Source organism: Podarcis raffonei, chromosome 7 (assembly GCF_027172205.1).
Source record: "Podarcis raffonei isolate rPodRaf1 chromosome 7, rPodRaf1.pri, whole genome shotgun sequence".
Lineage (NCBI taxonomy): Eukaryota > Metazoa > Chordata > Lepidosauria > Squamata > Lacertidae > Podarcis > Podarcis raffonei.
This window is the reverse complement of record NC_070608.1, coordinates 14,638,321-14,654,914: the sequence shown is the minus strand read 5'-3', so window position 1 is coordinate 14,654,914 and position 16,594 is coordinate 14,638,321. Positions and strand designations below refer to the sequence as shown.

Here is a 16,594-nt window from a genome sequence, read left to right as displayed (position 1 = left end):
GCTCGGAGCGGTGTTTCTGCAAAGGTCCATGTGAAACGGGGAAACACCCTCGACGTCAGCTGATCCTTCCTGCCCTGTAAGGTGGGGAGGGGGCGGAGACAGTGAGGTTTGCAGCTCCTGATCTTTGCAAGCTACAAAGAGTAGGGCTCTCTCCCTTCCCAGCCCAAAACCCTCTCTCTCTCCCCCACTGGTTTCAGATAAAATAAAATGCAAAACTAAAAGGATGGCCCTGAAATAAACAAATGCATTATGTTGCAAAAGAGCTGCCAATTCCTTGCTGCTCCAAATCGTTGCTTAGCAAAAATACTTCCAGATCAGGCAGATCTGCAAAGGAGCATGCTGCTGTTGTTTAATCCTGTCCGACTCTTTGTGACCCCATGGACCAGAGCACGCCAGGCACTCCTGTCTTCCACTGCCTCCCGCAGTTTGGTCAAACTCATGCTGGTAGCTTCGAGAACACTGTCCAACCATCTCGTCCTCTGTCGTCCCCTTCTCCTTGTGCCCTCCATCTTTCCCAATATCAGGGTCTTTTCCAGGGAGTCTTCTCTTCTCATGAGGTGGCCAAAGTATTGGAGCCTCAGCTTCAGGATCTGTCCTTCCAGTGAGCACTCAGGGCTGATTTCCTTCAGAATAGATAGGTTTGATCTTCTTGCAGTCCACGGGACTCTCAAGAGTCTCCTCCAGCACCAGAATTCAAAAGCATCAATTCTTCAGCGATCAGCCTTCTTTATGGTCCAGCTCTCACTTCCATACATCACTACTGGGAAAACCATAGCTTTAACTATACGGACCTTTGTTGGCAAGGTGATGTCTCTGCTCGGTTTAAGTACATAATTCGTTCCGGGGGTCCGTTCTTAACCTGAAACTGTTCTTAACCTGAAACTGTTCTTAACCTGAAGCACCACTTTAGCTAATGGGGCCTCATGCTGCTGCCGCACCGCCAGAGCACAATTCCTGTTCTCATCCTGAAGCAAAGTTCTTAACCCGAGGTACTATTTCTGGGTTAGCGGAGTCTGTAACCTAAAGCATCTTTAACCTGAGGTACCACTGTAATTCAAAAGCATCAATTCTTCGGCAATCAGCCTTCTTTATGGTCCAGCTCTCACTTCCATACATCACTACTGGGGAAACCATAGCTTTAACCGTACAGAACTTTGTCGGCAAGGTAATGTCAGCATACCTAATGGCTTTGTATCCATGACCAGAAGCTGCTAGGAAGTCCACGAGCCAGGATGTGCTTTTCCTCCCTCTCCCCATTGGAATCCGGAGGTAGACTGCTCCTGAGCGGGAGGCTCCATTGATCCAAGAGTCAGGGACAAGCTTCTCTTCCACGGCTTTGCTCTTCGCCTCCCCCCCTCCCTTTTAAAGCCAGCTACATACCTTGTGAGAATGAGCGACTTGCACCTTGTGTAGAATATTTTATTTTGCTGGTTCTGAATGCATAGTGGATGGAGCCCAGTTCTTGTAGGATATATGCAAGAGAAAGGATTCCACTATCCAATTATGTCAAATGCTTTCAGAAGATCTCAATGATTTGCATGGCTTTAGATGTCCTTAATGTTTTAAAAATTAAGGGGGGGGGGTGATTGCATTTTTAAATTTCGTTTTTGTTTAATTGCATTTTTATTTTTATTTTTCTCTTTTGGGAAGAAGCGCTAGGATAGATACTTAATATAACTACATCAGCAATAATAATCCTGCTTCCCCTGTCCTTTTGCAAGCCCCCAAGGCTGCTGGCCGTTAATGCATTAATGCAGGAGAGGAACTTTTGAAAAGCTTTTGTAGGATCTGTGGGAGACACTCAGTGCTGGATTTATGTGTAAGCTAAGCAAGCTATAGCTTAGGGCCCCACTCTCTTGGGGGCCCCAAAAAAATTTAAAGGGGGAAAGCTGGATGTACATTTCCAAAATATAAGATAAAAAACAAAATAAAACCTACATACAGCAACAGTGTTTTGTGTTGTGTAGGCTCCTATGATGTAAGTAATGGGCCCCGCCGGCTCCCTAAAATATCACTGGTTTGCTCATTTCTATATATAGGGTGCCTACATTCTGCATGGACTGGTTGCATGGCAACATGTGCAAATGGCTTTAGATACCTATTAGGTCCATATATTACCATATAGCATATATTCAACACAAAAAACGGCGACAATTTGTTGATGGCAAAGGACAGCTGGACATATCAAGGGCCCCATTCCCTTCAGTAGCTTAGGGCCTCATCAAACCTAAATCCGATCTTAATGACACTAATTGGAAAAGGACCACCCCCAGACCTTCAAGCAAGGGAAGGGGGAATTCAAATGTTCCTGAACTCAGAGCCGCATCATTGCTGAATAAAGGGGAAAGATTATGGGTCAGTGGGTGTGTGGAGAGCCTGTTTATAACAGTGCTGAGTTTTTGTTGTTGTTGTTGCTGTTTTACTAACGTTAAAATTGTTTAATAGATTATCAATGCTGTATTGATTAGTTAATATGATATTTGCTTTAATTGTGATGTTTAGCTTATTTTTTCAATTGCTGCTTTGTTAGCAGTGTCTTATATATTGAAATTGCTTCATTGGTGATTTATTGATTATTCTGTATTATTTATGCTGTATTGATGTTGTACTGAAACTAAGTTAGCATTGTACTATTGCTGACTATTTCCACACACGCAACTTTTCGTTCTTCTTCAGGACAAAATTCCATTTTCTATGCAGCTGGGGGTGGGGAGAAGCATTTGCTAACACAGCAGCTTTCTAGTCTCATGTCTTTTTTCCAATAGGTTTGCAACCTTCGAAGCATTTTTATGTATTTATCACAGACAGAGCCTCTAGGCTTTCCTTCAACAGCTGCATTACAGACAGCAATTGAACAGGCAAAGCATTTCCACCCCTGCCTTTCCATGCTGGGAAAATATTTAGCATTTGAATATTTGCCTTTCAAGCTCCTCTTAGGTGTAGGAAATGAGGGGAGCACGCCTAGAAATTCATATCTACTCATGGCTTTTCATTGCTGAGTAATTCATGATAATACAGCCTGCATAATACAAAAGCATTTTAAAAGACCAAACAAGAAAAGGCCCCAGTAATTTAGGCATATGTCATACACTTTCATATTTCAGCTGGTCTGATACGAGCCGACAGGCCGCTATTTACCCGTCCAGTTAATGATGCCAAATGACTCTCTCTCATGTAATTGCCTTTAGCAGGTTGCTGGCTAATTGCTTTTTTTGTTGTTCCTGGTGCAGCTGCAAGCAGATGTTCAGGGCAAAACTGTGGTTCGTTAATGTCAAGTTAACTAACTGGACCTTAAAGGCTGGTGCATGATTGAAAATGGCAGGGAAAGGATCTTCGTATATTGCTCCTCACATACACTTCTGCGCTGGGACTTTATGCTCAACGGTTTACAGCAGGCTGTGATAATTAGAATTGCTAAATGCCTTTCCTGTTTAAAACTGGCCTGCTCAAGTTGTGACTCAACAAGCCCACCCCAACCCTGTGTTGCTATTAATTACAATAACAATAAACTACTGACATATGTCAAACATAAATGCTCTTTATTAGAGAATAGACACATTTTCCTATAGTTTTATCCCTCCATGTGGTATAAAGGTAAAGGTAAAGGGACCCCTGACCATTAGACTCTGGGGTTGCGATGCTCATTTATTGGCTGAGGGAGCCGGCGTACAGCTTCCAGGTCATGTGGCCAGCATGACTAAGCCACTTCTGGCGAACCAGAGCAGCGCACGGAAACGCCGTTTACCTTCCCACCGGAGTGGCACCTATTTATCTACTTGCACTTTGACGTACTTTTGAACTGCTAGGAGCAGAGACCAAGCAACGTGAGCTCACCCCGTCGCGGGGATTCGAACCGCCGACCTTCTGATTGGCAAGTCCAAGGCTCTGTGGTTTAACCCACAGCGCCACCCGCGTCCTTTCCATGTGGTATAACCTTGTTTAAAAAATAAAATCAAACCAGATCCCCTATAACCTTAATACCAAGCTTTTATGTGTATGTGTGGAATAAACTTGCAACCTTCGGTGATTTAGTCTGGCCGTCCCCAAACTGGTACCCTCCAGATATTTTGGATGATGTTGCTGTTGGATCCCTAGCAATTGGTTATGCTGACTGAGCGAGCTGTTATGGTCCAACACATCTGAAGAGCAGAAAGGCAAACACTGGATGAATCGAGAAGGCAGTGAGTAGTCTTCAAAGTTTTGCTTTTCAGGAAACAAGTTTCCACATCTCTTGGTGATTCTCTAGCTGTGAACATCTTGCAAGGGAGCTGGACTAAACATGACCTGCACCACACCTCTTTAAATCTGTAGGTGTCTGTCAAGACTGAGCTATTTCAATTTTATTCAGAAAGGCTGCTTCTGCTTTCGCCTGAGCTCTGCCTTGCCTTGCCTGACTGAGTGACAGGAGAAAAGGAAATCAGTTGATGAAATCATAATTGGATAATGAGCATCTGGTGGGTTGTGGTTTTCCCCCCTCCTTTCTTTCTTGGTCCACCCACCACCCACTTTCTTGGGCCCCGAGGAGAAGGTGTAGCTTTCTCAGATGAGCAGACTCATCAGCTTGGGACACCTGGAGCATAATTGTTACCGAAGTGCATCTGCTAAGCTTGCTCGACTTCTTCTCTTTAGAGAAACACCCGCACTGTGGAATCGAGAAGAGAGGTGGTTAGGACAATTCGCCTTAGGCGCTGAGGGTTTGTATGTTTCTTCGCTAACAAATTATGCTCTTGACAAAAGAGAGTTTGCAACCTGGCACCTCCAGGTGTTGGATGTGGGACCCTACGCAGCTTGCAAGGGGTGTGTTGTTGTTGTTTGCCTAAGCCAGTACCACGCCAGGCCAGACCGGATCCAGCCCTCTGTTTGAGCGCATGGGCCTGGTGAAGAACCATGAATCGATCAAGGCACATGGGCAAGATCCGGAGGCGGCTGGAGGACGTCAAAAACTGGTCCTTCCGGCTGGCGAAACTGGATTTCAGTCACAACGAAAGTGTCCGGCTTGCCACGGACGCCCTCTTAGATGGGGGGCTCCAGTCTTATCTCAAGGCCTTGGACGAAGAAGGAGAAGTGGACTTCTTGTCCACAGTGGAAGCTCAGTACATCAAGAGGAATGCGAGGGAGCCTTACTACGCCAGCGACACGCACCCCGATGGCGAAGCCGGGCCGAGGCAGAATAATGACACCAGGTCCCTCCAGTCAGGGACGTACTTCCCTCTCGTCTCAGAGAGCAGCGAACCAGCTCTTCTCCACACATGGAGTGCGTCTGAGAAGCCCTACCTGAAGGAGAAGTCCAGCGCCACAGTGTATTTCCAGACAGATAAGAACAGCAATATCCGGGACCTCATACGCCGCTGTATCAACAAGACCAGTCAGGTATGGCGGGTGGGATTTGGGTGGGCAAATGGGCGAGCTTCAATATGCAGGCAGGCTAGGCCTGGAGAGGCAAGGATCAAGGGCTGTGGTGGGCAGGCAAGGAGACCCGGGTTCAAAGGTGCACTCAAGCTGTGAAGCTCACTGGGTGACTTTGGGTCAGCCACCAACTCTAAGCCCAAGCTGTCTCGTAGGGTTGTTGGGAAGATGATATGGAGAAAGGGAGAGCCATGTACGTCATCTCGGAGGAAAGGTGGGATAGGAATGCAATAATAAAACATTAAATGAGCCGAATGAAATAATAACAAATAAGCCAGAAGCTGTGTCAGAGTCCAGAGCTATTGTATGGTTTCTGATGTTGTGAGAAGGACGGCAGATAGCTCAGTCGGTAGAGCACGAGACTCTTAATATCAGAGCTGTGGGTTTGAGCCCCATGTTGGGTGAAAGATTCCTGCATTGCAGGGGGTTGGACTAGATGACCCTCAGGGTCCCTTCCAACTTTACAATTTTTATGAGCACAACATGTCAGCAGCACAGTGGACATTGTACCCTCTGCAATGCTGCAGGTCATTTGGGATATTAACTTATGGTCTCTGTGTGTGGTTTGGGAGCTGCATGGTCAGGGGAAAAACAATGCTGTCCAGGGTTGTAAAGACTGCGGAGAGCATAATTGGGTGTACTCTTCCCACCTTGTATCAAATCTATGCTTCCAGGTGTCATAAGAAAGCTGCAGAGATAGCGCAGGATAGTGCGCACCCCGGAAATGATCTCTTTCAGCTTCTGCCTTCTGGAAGAAGGTACAGGGTTATAAAGACCAAGACTAGCCGCCTGAGAAACAGTTTCTATCCAAATGCGATTTTGGTTTTAAACGCAGTGTAAGGTAGTCTCTATGGCATAGCTGTCAACTTTTCCCTTTTCTTGCGAGGAATCCTATTTGGAATAAGGGAATTTCCCTTTAAAAAAGGGAAACGTTGACAGCTATGCTCTATGGGAGTATATTGTATTTAATTATGGGGTATCAGAGTTTTTAGGGGGTTAACCAGGCTGGGATAGCAGGCATGTTGGTTTTTGAATGTCTGATGTAGATTTTTCAATTTCGTTGTTCTGTATGGGACACTGACAATAGAGATTATCGTATTGTATATAGGAAGAACCTTAAAATGAATCATTGTCTACACTGACGGACAGCAGCTCTCCAGGGTTTAAGGGAGGGGATGGTCCCAGCTGTACCTAGAGATGTTGGGGATTGAATTTGGGACCTTCAGCTGCAAGGCAAACGCTCTACCTCTGAACTCCAGTGTGCTCTGTTTGCATGGAAGCAGCGAAGTCCCCAGCCTTCCTTGCTTAATATGTGGCAGGAGGGGACAGATGACAATAATCTTTGGGAAAATCTTGCTTTCAGATTTATGGTTATCTCCTCTTACATTTTAACCTGAATGAATACAGAGCTTCCTTTTGGCAGAGAAGGACCTGGTATTTGCCTTTTCAGGAGCTAGCTAGAAAGGCAGTGGGGAGAGCATTCTCTGCTATAGCATTTTGCAAGGATTTTGCAGAGAATACACATGATACCTTTGAAGCACATCCAGAGCACGTTATTTCCGTCCAATAATTATGGGAGCTGTAGATCATATCACAGAGTTACACCTCCCAGAAGACCCTACAGTGCCCAGTATGTGCTTTATGATACCCATTCAAGCCATGGGTTTTGGTTTCGTGTGCTTCTTTGAGTTTACTGCGGCACCCATATGGATGGAAAAAGAGAAGGACGATCCTTTGCCATCTCTGGCCTCTGCGGTTTAAGCAGGACGCTATCCGCAGGCACTTGGACTTACAATATTGACCCACTTTGCAGGGCTGCTGGGAGGATGGCTGAGTTAAAGCTTGCTTCGAACGCCCAGCAAGTTCTGAATAAATACACTGGTACCTTGGTTCTCAAATGCCTTGGTACTCAAACAACTTGGAACCCAAACACTGCAAACCCGGAAATAAGTGTTCCGGTTTGCAAACTTTTCCTGGGAGCCGAGCGTTCTCTGTTTTGAGTGTTACACTTCCGATCTGAATGCCACACTTCCATTTTGAGTGTTACCCTGAGGTCTGTCTGTTTTTGCTTATTTATTTAATTTACGTTTTTGTTTTTGCGGCTCTTCTTTTGTGTGAATGTGTGGAACTCAAACTCAGTTCAGCTACTGATTGATTGCTTGTGTGATTGCAGTACATTGCTTATTGCTTTCATTTTATGTATCAATGGTCTTGTTAGATAGTAAAATTCATTTTGCATTACTTTCTATGGGAAAGCGCGCCTTGGCTTTGGAACGCTTTGGTTTTGGAACGGACTTCCAGAACCAAGGTACCACTGTACTGCCACTGGTCTGCTTGGCAGGTACGATGTTCCCAGGTCCTCAGAGTGTATTTCGGCTTGGCCTTCATCTGCCTCCCTCCCTTCCTCCTTCTGGACCCCATCCCAGGTCCTGGCTATCCTGATGGATGTGTTCACTGACACTGAGATATTCTGCGATGTCTTGGAAGCTGCAAACAAGCGGAGGGTGTTTGTCTACCTGCTGCTCGACCACAGCAACCTAAAGCTCTTCACCGAAATGTGCGACAAGCTCCATGTGGCCGAGGGTCACTTCAAGGTACTATTGCAGTCTCTTGTCCATCCTCCTCTCCAAGCCCAAACCAGCTTGAATCAAAACACAGCAATATAAAGGTTGTTCTGGTGCATGTGTGTTGTCTTGGCTTAGCTTGTTTTAAGTAAAGGAGTGGGGGGGGGGAACCTCGTCCTCGTTATTTTCTGACGGCCGCCAGCTTAGATGTCTTTAAAAGAGGACTTTTTCCCCTCCAATTCATGGAGAATCAGTGCAGATCCACATCATGCTTTTAAAAACACATGTTTAAAGCCAAATAATCCTGGGAACCACAGTTTTCCCCTCGTGGAACTACAATTCCCAGCACCCTTAACAAACTGCCGTTTCCAGGATTCTCTGGGGGTTGCCATGTGCTGGCAAACATTTCTGACAGTAAGAGCTGTTTGACAGTTGAACGGACTCCCTCAGTAGGTTGTGGACTTCATTGTAGTTTTTTTTTTTTTACGGAGGTTGGATGTCTACCTGTTGGGGATGCTTTGGTTGAGATTCCTGCATTGCAGGGGGTTGGAGTAGATGATCCTTGAGGTCCCTTCCAATTCAACAATTCTATGTGCTTTAAAAGGGACATGGGTGGCGCTGTGGGTTAAACCACAGAGCCTAGGGCTTGCCGATCAGGTCGGCGGTTCGAATCCCCGCGACGGAGTGAGCTCCCGTTGCTCGGTCCCTGCTCCTGCCAACCTAGCAGTTTGAAAGCACGTCAAAGTGCAAGTAGATAAATAGGTACCGTTCCAGAGGGAAGGTAAACAGTGTTTCCGTGCGCTGCTCTGGTTCGCCAGAAGCGGCTTAGTCATGCTGGCCACATGACCCGGAAGCTGTATGCCGGCTCTCTCGGCCAATAAAGCAAGTTGAGCGCCGCAACCCCAGAGTCGGCCACGACTGGACCTAATGGTCAGGGGTCCCTTTACCTTTACCTTTATGTGCTTTAAAGGTATGGTGCAGATCTGCCCTGAGGCTATCGGTGGTTGCCAACCCTGGTGGCTTGATACTGACATGGCTTTGTTCTACCTCTGCTGTCAGAGACAGTACACTTCTTGAAGGTGTACTCTCCAAAACCAAAGTCCTGCCTTATGCTGGTTCTGTTTCCCCCAGAAACCAACTTTAAAACAGAACTATGCTATCCAAGCTAGTGCCCATCAGCCAATCATGAGACAGTACACTTCTGATCACCAGCTGATGGAAACCACAGGAGGGGAAAACCCTCTTGAGCTCTGGTCCTGCTTGTAGTCTTCCTCTGGGTATCTGGTTGTAGTTAGGGCTGGTCCTATATCTGATGACGTGGCCAATTCAAGGTAGCAAATTATTTTGATGGGATCTAATCTTCCTTCGGCTGAAGGGCTGCGGTTCACCCTTGGCCAACCCTCAGAGCTGAAGGAACATAGCCACAGTGGGTGTGACCCAAAGCAGGTGTGGACCTTGGCACAAAACATGCCACGCAGATACAAACAGGACACGCGGCTGCCCAGATCAACTGCTGCTCATCGAGCGACCCATCTGCTGACTAGGAGGGGGCAATAAAGATACATGGCTCCCCCCTCCAGTTTTTGGACCATTGGCACAATTGCTGGGTTGGGTGGGCCTTGGGAGTAAACCACACCTGGATTAAAGGATGGCAAATCATCAGCTCTTGGGTTGTCTGTTTTTGTAGGAGCAAGGAGATAATATGTCAGGGAATTTGGCTAGTGAATAGATCAAGCCCTAAAATCTGCATCAGCAACATTCTGTACCCCTGGTTCCCACTTGTGCTTAACGTGGGGGAGAAACAAACCCTTGAGGAGGAGCTTGGAAAGCAGATCGATGGGAGAGAGCAATAGATGAGGTCAAATGCATACTTTATGGCAGAAGTGGGTTGTATGGAGAGATTTCCAGCCTGCAACCCATCAAGCTTCATATTGGATGCTTGTACCTTATATTAGGGATGCGGGTGGCGCTGTGGGTTAAACCACAGAGCCTAGGACTTGCCGATCAGAAGGTCAGCGGTTCGAATCCCCCACGACGGGGTGAGCTCCCGTTGCTCAGTCCCTGCTCCTGCCAACCTAGCAGTTCGAAAGCATGTCAAAGTGCAAGTAGATAAATAGGTACCGCTCCGGCGGGAAGGTAAACGGCATTTCCGTGCGCTGCTCTGGTTCACCAGAAACAGCTTAGTCATGCTGGCCACATGACCCGGAAGCTGTATGCTTGGTCCCTCAGCCAATAAGGCGAGTTGAGCGCCGCAACCCCAGAGTCGGCCACGACTGGACCTAATGGTCAGGGGTCCCTTTACCTTTACCTTACCTTATATTACAAACCCATTATATGTGTGCCGAAAGCCTGGGATGACCCGGCGTTTTGCTGCAGATCCCACTTGAAGGATAAAGCGTCAGGAGCTGGAATTTCACCTTCATACACCTGAAGGAATGTCAGATTTGTCGGGGAGATGGACTGTAGTGAGGTAGCAGAGGCAACTTGGAAAATATCTGAGGGGCTCCACATACTTTCATAATCCTCTGGCAGGAATGGGGCAGGTTTCTAGTGGAACTCAGAAGTGCATCAGAATGCAAGTGGTATTATTTACAAGTATCTATACAAGAGCACAAATAAATAATGGAAAAAAATAACAGCTTCCAGGGAAACAGACACGCTAGTCCTTTCACAGCAAAACCAACCAAGAATCTTGTGGCACCTTAACAATTTTTTTTAAGAAAAATGCATAAGTTTTTGTGGACTTTAGTCTGATTCGTGAGATGCACAATAACCATCAATATTTATGTGTCGATATTTTCCTCCAAGGAGCTGGTGGCTTTGTGTCATTTTAACCACACAACAACCCTGTGTGGTAGATCAGGCCGAGAGATTGTGACTAACTTGTAGCATTCTTTGATAACTTCCCAGAATATTTCCGTGCGGAGCGTCACAGGGGAGGTTTACTGCGCCAAATCGGGACGAAAATTCTCCGGGCAAATCCAAGAAAAATTCATCATCTCTGACTGGAGATACGTTCTGTCTGGATCATACAGGTAAGCTCACCTGCTACATCCATTCACCCCATTGCAATAGGGTTGTGCTCACAGCTGTCTTCTGCGCTGAAGCTTGTAGGAAAAATAACTTGACAGTTCATTTGCGCCGCTTGGCTGGTGAGAGGAACAATTTAAGCAGATGAGCAGCAGCAACTGCTGCCAGGCTACTACGCCTCCCTTGCTGCTATATACATTTTTTTTTAAAAAAAAGGATCTTCTATGTGACTATATCACAGGCATAAATATCTCTAATAAACATTAACTTACTAGGCTGCCAAATGCACAAGTTGGCCCGAGTGCTTCTACGTATTTGGGTTGCCAACTTATTAAAATAATGTTTGTTTACAAGATGCATTTTAATCATGACAGTTTTCAGTCCACTTCATGGGCAATCTTTCAGGAGAGCCCCCACCCCCCACCAAAAAGGATATGCTGTATCAAACAAGTAGCCCCATCATATTCCTAAATGCATACTTGAAGTAATAGCACAAAAACAGTTTAACACGTTGTTTAGTCGTGTCCGACTCTTCGTGACCCCATGGACCAGAGCATGCCAGGCACTCCTGTCTTCCACTGCCTCCCGCAGTTTGGTCAAACTCATGCTGGTAGCTTCGAGAACACTGTCCAACCATCTCGTCCTCTGTCGTCCCCTTCTCCCTGTGCCCTCCATCTTTCCCAGCATCAGGGTCTTTTCCAGAGAGTCTTCTCTTCTCATCAGGTGGCCAAAGTATTGGAGCCTCAGCTTCACGATCTGTCCTTCCAGTGAGCACTCAGGGCTGATTTCCTTCAGAATGGAGAGGTTTGATCTTCTTGCAGTCCATGGGACTCTCAAGAGTCTCCTCCAGCACCATAATTCAAAAGCATCAATTCTTCGGCGATCAGCCTTCTTTATGGTCCAGCTCTCACTTCCATACATCACTACTGGGAAAACCATAGCTTTAGCTATATGAACCTTTGTTGGCAAGGTGATGTCTCTGCTTTTTAAGATGTTGTTTAAGATACGATATTAAATTTGAACAGTTAACCCTCTGTTCCGACAGCCTTCATACTGGTGTCATTGTTTGTGCCTAAACTTTTGCAATCACTGCTTTTTTTGGGTAAAATAATAATAATGCAGTGCCAGTACTCATATATTGCTGAAAATGAGAGAGGTACTGGTAGTCTGTACCAGTGAGCACTGATGATGATGATGATAATAATAATAATAATTCCTGCTTGCAACCATAGAGGAGCGTAATTTAGAGGTGTACTCTCCAAAACCAAGTCCCACCTTATGCTGGTTCTTCTTTTCTCCAGAAACCAACTTTAAACAGAACTATGCTAGCTTTGGGCTAGAAGAGATCTTCACACCCAATTAATTTTCTTACAAACACACACAAATGCATGTGCCTCGTCATGACATTCATATGCGGCATTAAGCAATATCTGGCACACCTGCCTGTGTTTTAGCTATGCAAAGCTAAATTATGCAGAAACCTAAAATCTCCCCTCAAGCCCCCAAACGGTGCATGTTGAAAAACAGCTGGTGACAGTAAGAAAACAAGCTGAAATCGGGATTTTCCTCCTTTGGTTAAGAATGGGCAGAGCCGGTTAGGGGACGGGAAGCAGGCGGAAAAACCCTCAAGCTCTTGGGGATATTCCAGATCCCTTACAATTCTAGCCCGTTTTACTTGCAGAGGGGGTAAAGAAAGCAACTTTTATAAACCCATGCAAGCCATTTTCCACCCAGTTGCTCAACAAGAAGAAAACCTGGACACATGGAACTTCTTTAGTAAAATTGCAAGTCAAAACACTTTTTCTTATATAGCCTGGGCTAGCTCAACTGGTAGAGCACGAGACTCTTGATCTCAGGGACGTGGGTTCAAGCCTCGCCTTGGGCAAAAAATTCCTGCATTTCAGTGGGTTGGACAAGATGAACCTCGTGGTCCCTCCCAAATCTATAAGTCTATGACTTGACCGCTTTCCTACAGGCATCTGGTTGGCCATGGTGAGGGTAGAATGCTGAACTAGATGGGCTTACGTTCTTAAGTCCACATCAGTCCCTTGAGTTATGTGTAGAAGAGGCTATGTGTTGGTGCTGACCATTAAAGTGTTGGTAAGGTAAAGGGACCCCTGACCATTAGGTCCAGTCGTGGCCGACTCTGGGGTTGTGGCGCTCATCTCGCTTTATTGGCCGAGGGAGCCGGCGTACAGCTTTTGTGTCATGTGGCCAGCATGACTAAGTTGCTTCTGGCGAACCAGAGCAGCGCATGGAAACGCCGTTTATCTTCCCGCCGGAGCAGTACCTGTTATCTACTTGCACTTTGACGTGCTTTTGAACTGCTAGGTTGGCAGGAGCAGGGACTGAGCAACAGGAGCTCACCCCGTCATGGGGATTCGAACCGCCGACTTTCTGATTGGCAAGCCCTAGTCTCTGTGGTTTAACCCACAGCGCCACCCGTGTCCCTAAAGTGTTGGTATTGACCTGTAAAACCCTAAATGACAACAGCCCAGTATACCTGAAGGAGCTTCTCCACCCCCATTATTCTGCCCAGACACTGAGGTCCAGCTCCGAGGGCCTTCTGGCTGTTCCTTCACTGCGAGAAGTGAGGTTACAGGGAACCAGACAGAGAGCCTTATCGGTAGTGGCGCCGGTCCTGTGGAACGCCCTCCCATCAAATGTCAAGGAATAAACAACTACAGTGGTACCTCTGGTTGAGAACAGGACCCGTTCCGGAGGCCCGTTCACAACATGAAAAGAACGCAACCCGCAGCGGCACATCTGCGCATGCGCGGGTTGCCATTCGCCACTTTTTGCGCTTCTGTGCATGTACGAGTGGCAATACCTGGAAGTAACCCTTTCCGGTACTTCCAGGACGCCGCGGGATGTAACCTGAAAGAACGTAACATGAAACGGATGTAACATGAGGTATGACTGTATCTGACTTTTAGAAGACACCTGAAGGCAGCCCTGTTTAGGGAAGTTTTTAATGTTTGATGTTTTATCATGTTTTTAATATTCCGTTGGGAGCTGCCCAGAGTGGCTGGGGAAACCCAGCCAGATGAGCGGGGTATAAATAATAATAATTATTATTGCTATGCCTTTCCAAGTTGTTAACCTGGATATTTTCCCCATCTTTCCCCCGCTTTGCACCCAACCACCCACCTCCTCTTGCCTCCCAGCTTCACGTGGTTGTGTGGCCAAGTCCACCGCAACTTCCTCTCCAAGTTCACGGGCCAAGTGGTGGAGCTGTTCGACGAGGAGTTCCGGCACCTCTACGCCTTATCCAAGCCTGTGGCTGGGTTGAGACCTCCATCGCACACGTCCCTCTTCCTGCTCAACAAGAGCACGGCGGCCACCCAAGGCAGCCTCACCAACAGCAGCAACCAGGGCAGCCTCCGCACCCCATCAGACCCCTTCAGCTGCCCGTCGAACCACAGCGGCTCGCGAAGCAGGCAACCTCCCAAGGCTCCTGTCCGCAGCAGCCACCCAGCGTCACCATCGCCTCTCAGCAGGGTCCATTCTTTCCACGGTTACACCACCTACATGAACCCGCAGCCAAACGGCATCCAGGTCAACTACTACCACCGGCAATACATCAGCGACTCGCCGGCGGTCCTTTACAACAAAGTCAACATCTACAGGCCTATGAGGATGAGGCAAGAGGATGTCAAAAGGGCACAGATGAACCCAGTCTGGAGGTGCCTTCACAATGCCAAGCTGATTGGATGACTTGACTGGGGCCAGGGGTTTGCCGTCTTTGTGGGAATGTTTAGGGATGCGGGGGAGGATATATTGTCTAAGGTATCCTATCCCAACTTGTCTTTACAAGTTCAACAAAATCAGCAGAGTTAACATTCCCCCCTTTTTTTTAAACACACGCACAGCAGATAGCTTGCTCAGACTCGTTAGAGTCTCTGTAAATATTTCCTGGTATCTTCCCCGTTTAATCCCTCCTAAAATAAGACGCTACACAGACTTCGGTAAAGTATAAAACGTTTACTCAAAAGTAATCATCTGTTCACACAAAGGTTCCCAGAAGGCAGACTTAAAAGGTTAGAACATAGTTTAAATGTGGTGACTATCTCCTTATGGGAGAAACCTCCCCTTTTCTTCTCTTGGACTGGAGCTAAGGGTGCATCTTAGTAGTGCTGTTGTTAAGATGGCATCGATAGAGACAAGATGGCGCCAGCCTGTGGTTCTGGTTCTTTCTACTTCTTGAGAGGCCACACCCATCTCAAGTTACACATAGGAAGTTTCCTCTCAGTCCTGGAAAGCAGGACGTTCCAGCTGGAGGACTGAGACAGCCTTCATGTCTACTCTAGCAGTGTTGTGTTTGACTGCACCTGATTTTTACATCCCACAGTCTTTTCATCGCGATGAGCGTGAATGGTTTGAATACGGCGGAACAGTAGCCCGAAAGTGTGACTCGGTTGCTCTTTCCACAGGTTGAGAATCTCTGTTGTCTTTTTTTCCTTTAAGGTGAAAAGTGACAATCTCCTGGGTGGCTAAGCAACATGAGAAATACATCACAGAATTGCATTAGATGCCTTAGAAATGGAAATCTAGGGTGTGGGGGGTTGTGGATAAAAATAATCCTAAAACTATACAGTGGTACCTCGGTTCTCAAACGTCTCCGTTGACAAATGTTTCGGAACCCGAATGCTGAAAACCCGGAAGTAAATGCTTCTGTTTTTGAACGCGCCTCAGAAGTCGAACGGCTTCCGTTGTGTGTTTTTCAGTTTTCTCAATTGAATTTGTAGACAGTCCTTTGCGCCTCAATTTCCGAACTCGAATGGTCTTCCAGAATGGATTACGTTTGAGAACCGAGGTACCACTGTAGTAGAAAGCTGATCAGGAAGAGTATGCAGTTCATGATTTTGAGGAGTCTGTGAAACCAAACGCTGAGTTCAGTTAGATGTAAACAGACTCCATATTCATCAGTGGAGAATGAAATGCACCCTAAGAAAAAACCCCAGAGTAGACCTTATTCTTGCCAAACCCTGAAGATCAGTGTACAGGTCTAATTCGTGCACACACAAACAACTCCGTGCATGTGTGTGTGAGAAAGAATACAAGACCTTAAGATTGCATTTGAAAATAATCTTGAAGTCTAAAGTTTGTATTCAACTAAGTTATACTCAGAGCGGAGCTATTTAAAATTAACGGATCCAAGTTTGTTGTGCCCACCACTTTCAATGGGTCTACTCTGAGTAGGACTAACACTGGATGCAAATCACTGAGAACACATGAAATCTTAGAACTGCTCATGGACTGCACCACTTCAGATCAATGATGAGAGAATCAAATGAACGAATGCTCCTCAGTTTAATTTAAAAAATAATAATAATCCGTCTTTATAAACCAGTTGTCAGGGACTTCTAAACCTAGTCCTCTCCTGAATGTGTTAGCTTTGTAAAGGCCCCAGGCACCCCCAGCTCTGGTAACCCAGAGAAACGTTTCAGCACCTCTTTAGACATCTGTGTGAACTAGGCCAGATCACTGTAAATACAATCAGATGCCTTTTTATTCAGAAGTCCTACACCTGGGTAAATACACTTAGGGTTGCAGGATTAAGACTTCTTTACACAAAACCTAGGCTGAAGACG

The 16,594-nt window shown here is 46.4% G+C and overlaps 1 protein-coding gene across 1 annotated transcript; it reads left to right on the top strand.

Annotated features, from left to right (window-relative positions):
• The first annotated feature begins 4,529 nt into the window (after positions 1–4,529).
• FAM83A (family with sequence similarity 83 member A) lies at positions 4,530–16,300 on the top strand. Its single transcript, XM_053395369.1, has 4 exons — positions 4,530–5,370; positions 7,833–8,000; positions 10,881–11,005; positions 14,168–16,300. Exons 1-4 carry the CDS (start codon positions 4,888–4,890, stop codon positions 14,715–14,717), a joined length of 1,326 nt encoding a protein of 441 aa, XP_053251344.1. The 5' UTR covers positions 4,530–4,887; the 3' UTR covers positions 14,718–16,300.
• The last annotated feature ends 294 nt before the right edge of the window (positions 16,301–16,594 follow it).